Source organism: Acanthisitta chloris, unplaced genomic scaffold, assembly GCF_000695815.1.
Source record: "Acanthisitta chloris isolate BGI_N310 unplaced genomic scaffold, ASM69581v1 scaffold26668, whole genome shotgun sequence".
Classification (NCBI taxonomy): Eukaryota; Metazoa; Chordata; class Aves; order Passeriformes; family Acanthisittidae; genus Acanthisitta; species Acanthisitta chloris.
Genome location: NW_008686875.1, coordinates 1,407 through 5,751, shown reverse-complemented (window position 1 = coordinate 5,751; position 4,345 = coordinate 1,407). Strand labels below are relative to the sequence as shown.

Genomic DNA, 4,345 nt, shown 5'->3' with positions numbered 1-4,345 from the left:
AGTGTGGCAGGCAGAGCAGCTGCCCCAGACCCCACAGGGACCAGCACTCACCTGTTTCGTGAGCAGCTCCATGCAAATGGCACCACCACCCAGAACATACCTGGGGAAAGAATGGGGCAAAGTTACCCCAGGGGATGGACACAGCTGCACCCACTCACTGCTACAGAGGTGAAACATCTCCAATTCGATCTCAGATTGAAAGAATACACTAAAAAATCCACCACAGAATCATAGAATTTTAGGGGTTGGAATGGACCTTAGAGATCATCCAGTCTCAACCCCCTGCCCTGGGCAGGGACACCTCCCAGCAGAGCAGGTTGCTCAAGGTTTTATCCAACCTGGAATGAACACTGACTGGGTTGGGGCATCTACTACCTCCCTGGGCAACCTGTGCCAGAGTTTCACCAATCCTGTCTGTGCTTTGCTATGTCAAACCCGTGTCAGGGAGGTCAGGGGTAAACCTAGGGAAAACTGCTGCAGGAAGCAGCACTGAGAGCACAGAGGAAGGCAGATGGTCACTCACCCCCCTGACAGCACCGGGGACACGACCCTGACAAACGGTGGATCAAAAGGAAAGTTGTCCTGGAATGAGAGAAGGGAAGTCCTTGAGAAAGGTGTTCTGTGAGGCCTCACTGAGACAGGCAGCACTCGAGGAGGGGGAGCCTTACCTTAAAGGAGAAGTTGAGGAGGATGAAATCTGTTCCTTCTTTCTCTTTGAGGATCTGGAGATCGTTGTGCAAAGCGCTATCCTCGTCAACCCTGCGGCAGAGAAGCCCCAGAGGGTCACATTGAGGCTGTGCAGCTCTCTCAGCCACATTCCCTGCCACCACCCCAGCCTGGCAGCACTCTGCTCCTGCTCTGCAGGGACCATCACACTCCTTTGCAGGCCGACAGCTTAAAAATAGACTGCCTGGCCCAAGGGAAAGGCAGCACTGGTGTCTGGAAGGTGTGAGAGTTTGCCTGATGCACCTCATTTTGGACTCTGGGAATAGCAGAGACTTGCAGAGCCCTCAGACCACCTCCTCGTTCTCTGGAGGTATCATCTCCTTCCTAGTGTGGAGACAGCTGCCCCAGAGAGTCTAACCCAAGGTGTGGCAGGTGTTGCCCTGCCCTGCTCACAGCTCCCACCACGACCCCAAGCTGGACACCTACTTCAGGAGTTTGACGTTCCAATCGTACAGGCTGTCATTCACTAGTTCAACTGCATAGTATCCTGCAAGGAGAGCAGAGCTGGGTCACCGTGGGGTGAGAACAAGGGGAGGCTGAGCCATCCCCCAGACCTCAAATCCCCTGGGCCCTGCAGCACAACCTCAGCCAGGCACACAAGGAGCAGTGCTTATCCAGGTCCTGAGAGCAGCAGTTTCTTTCCCTGAGTCCTTGGGCTCAGGAAAGGGGTAGGAGCATCATCCCTTTCAAAACCAGATGATCCTCCAACCCACAGCACACTCCTCACTCCCACCCAGCGCTGGCAGGGAACAGAGAGGAGAAGGTGGTTTTGCTCACTTGACAGAGCCACAGCCACCAAAGGGCAGAGATCGTCCCCCCAGCTGAGCAGGACAGCTCCAAAGCCCCCTAAGAGGAGGAGGACCCCCCCCAGCAGGAAACAGCAGCTCCCTCCCTGCAGCCCCCCCAGCACTCACCGCCCTTGAAACTTGGTGATCGGTAAATATCCCTGAGCTCCTTCATTAGCCGGTCGGTGGCCTGCACAGACCCAGACACCGCACCCTGCAGGGATGGGAGGGAGAGTTGTACCATCCCATGAACCCACCATGGCCAGTGCTCTGTGAGCTCAACACCTGAGCTCAGTCCTGTCCAGCCTCTGTACCAGACTCTGCTGTGTCCCTCACCTCTGTCTGCCCCCAGCCCCAAATATGCCTCCCCTGCAGCAGAAATGCCTCTCTGTCCTCCTCTCTACTGCCCAATGATCTCAGCCATCCAGGGGGGCAAAAGCACAGCCCAGTAACCTCCTCCACAGCCTCAGGTGAGGCACAGCTGGGGGTGGAGGGGAGCCCCAGATCTCTGCCCCACATGCTACTGATGCCCTGGGGACACCTGAGGCTTTCCCTGAGCTGAGGAAGCAGTTCACAGACTTCTCTGCTTCAGCATCAGCAGCTCCTGAGAGCCTCTGTTGGACCTCTGGGGACAGCCCCTGTGGCTCAGGGCTGGTAGGTGCCCCCAACACTCTCAGCCCTGGGCCCCTGTGCTCCCCCAACCCCACCGGGTGACACGTACATTTAAGTAATCTTGCCTCTGGTTCTTTTTGATTTTCTCTAAAATGGCCAAGTTTTCTTTCCCAATGCCTTCATCCTCGGTCTTCCTCCCATCTGCTGGCTCTTCCTCTTTCATCTCATAGTGGTCCAAGTCTTCACTGTCCTGGGAAGGGAAGAGCAGAGCTCAAGATGTGCTTTTGCTCCTCCCTGCTGGGGGTACTGAGCTGCCCTGACCCAGGAAGGATTTCCAGTGCAACTCTCCCTCCCTGGGAACCACAAAGTCCTGATCTGAGATACAAATGGGGCAGAAGACACAGCACGTCTGGGGGCTCTAGATCAGCTCAGCATGCCCTGACGTGGTACCCAACCCCTGCAGAGCCTCTGCCCCTCACCCCTGCCCACAACACTCCTCAGTGCAAGCCCCCAGTGTGAATAACCAGTAAAAACCAGTCTCAGCTACCTAGGCCCATACAGGCAGTGATCAGCTGCCTGGAAGTGGCTGTGAGCACACACAGCTCTAGTGCTGGTGCTAAATCTTTGAAACAAGTGTTTACTCCAGCCACTCTGGGCTGGCCATGGCTATTCTAGCTGAGCAGCAGTTTTTGGAAGGGCTTTGACATTTTTAGACTGTCATACAGGAAAATAGATCCTCCTAGAAAATCCCTCGAGTGGATTAACCTGCGTAATGGATGCGTGTGCCAGGGCAGAGCTCTGCTCCTCCAGCACAGCCCAACAAATCCCACTGCTCAGCACCAAACCTTTGCTCTACGTGAGAGAGTTCTCCCTGCATGGTGATGTTAGCAGAAAGCACGAGGAGGAATGCTCAGCTCCTGAGGATTTCTTTCCCAGCCCACAGGAGCGTGAGGCCTCACACATCACCGACGTGACATGAAGTGGCAGGTTTGCAGATCTGTGAGGTTATGCTGGTGCCAGTTTAACCCTCCTCCTTTTCCCTGGGGACCCCAGCCTCGATTTAGCAGGAGATGAACTGTGCTGAAGCCCCAGGGCTATTGGGGTGTGCTGCTCAGTGACCTGCCCCCAGGCTCCGCCGCGCCGCTCACACCCCGGAGAAGTGTGTGAGGCATCGCTCAACGTCACCATGGAGATCCAAGATTATTCCACCCACTTCTAGAGATCTCTAAACTGCAAACCAAACAAGCAGAGCCTGTGGGTTCTGCAGCATGATGTCCCCAGCCTGCAGTGCAGCACGGCTGCCTCCGCCGCTCCCGGCAATCGCTCACACTTCAGCCTCCCGACCTAATCCTCTCTGTGGGAGACCTGTTTGCACCGTGACTTCCCCACCAGCAACGGCAGCATGGAAATCCCAGCCCTCCTGAGGAAATTTCAGGCTCCAGCTACTGTCCAAGCAGCTCTGCTTGCAGGTTTGGAGGTCATGGCGATGGTGCTCGGGCTCTGCAGTCCCCCAGGGCTCGTGGACATGTGGCTCCCAGTCGTGGCTCAGTGTCCTCAGCAGCAAAATACTGGGAACTGTCCAGTCTTTGAGCCAAAATTCCCTGCCTGAATGCCACAAGCTCCTCCCAGACATGATCCCTGTGCCCTTGCACCTCTCAGCAGGCATCTCCCTGTGCTCAGCTCTCCAGTGCACATCCTCGTGGAGCAAAGTGGCACTTACCTCTGGCATCTCCTCATCCTCCTCTTCAGAGGACACCTCCTCCTGTGTGCTCTGTGGAGACAGAAGGACAGACATGAAGATTACAGAATCATCCAGGTTCGAAGAAACCCTTAAGATTATCAAATCCAACCACACACAAGCACAACCACTGTAACCACTAAACTACATCACCCAGTGCCAGACCCAGATGCCTCTTAAATTGGTGGTGATTCCACCACCAACCTGGGCAATATTCCAATGCCACCCTTGATTGTGTGGTCAACACCCTAGGATAATGCTCTCCTGCCTTTCCAGACACTTCCAAGGCAAGCTCAAACAGAGACATATAAGCAAAACCAAGTTACAAGCAAAGAAGAGCCTTTACAGAGGAGTGGAGCAGCACCAAGACCCCTTGGAGCATCACCCAGGACAGGGATCTGCCCCAGGGAGAGGAGACCAACCCCTCACCTGCTGCATTCCTCCTTGGGTAATCCCTAGAAGCCTCAGCCTCTAGAGCAAACTC

The 4,345-nt window shown here is 55.3% G+C and overlaps 1 protein-coding gene across 1 annotated transcript in view; it reads right to left on the bottom strand.

The window, feature by feature from the left end:
* Positions 1–4,345, bottom strand: part of UBE2Q1 (ubiquitin-conjugating enzyme E2Q family member 1) — a gene marked incomplete at its 5' end in the record, with an annotated part of 6,054 nt that overhangs the window by 1,184 nt on the left and 525 nt on the right. The window contains 7 exons of the mRNA XM_009080377.1: positions 52–100; positions 524–582; positions 669–759; positions 1,153–1,213; positions 1,641–1,725; positions 2,233–2,373; positions 3,844–3,894. Coding sequence (XP_009078625.1) covers positions 52–100; positions 524–582; positions 669–759; positions 1,153–1,213; positions 1,641–1,725; positions 2,233–2,373; positions 3,844–3,894 — 537 coding nt within the window. The remainder of the gene's footprint in view (positions 1–51; positions 101–523; positions 583–668; positions 760–1,152; positions 1,214–1,640; positions 1,726–2,232; positions 2,374–3,843; positions 3,895–4,345) is intronic.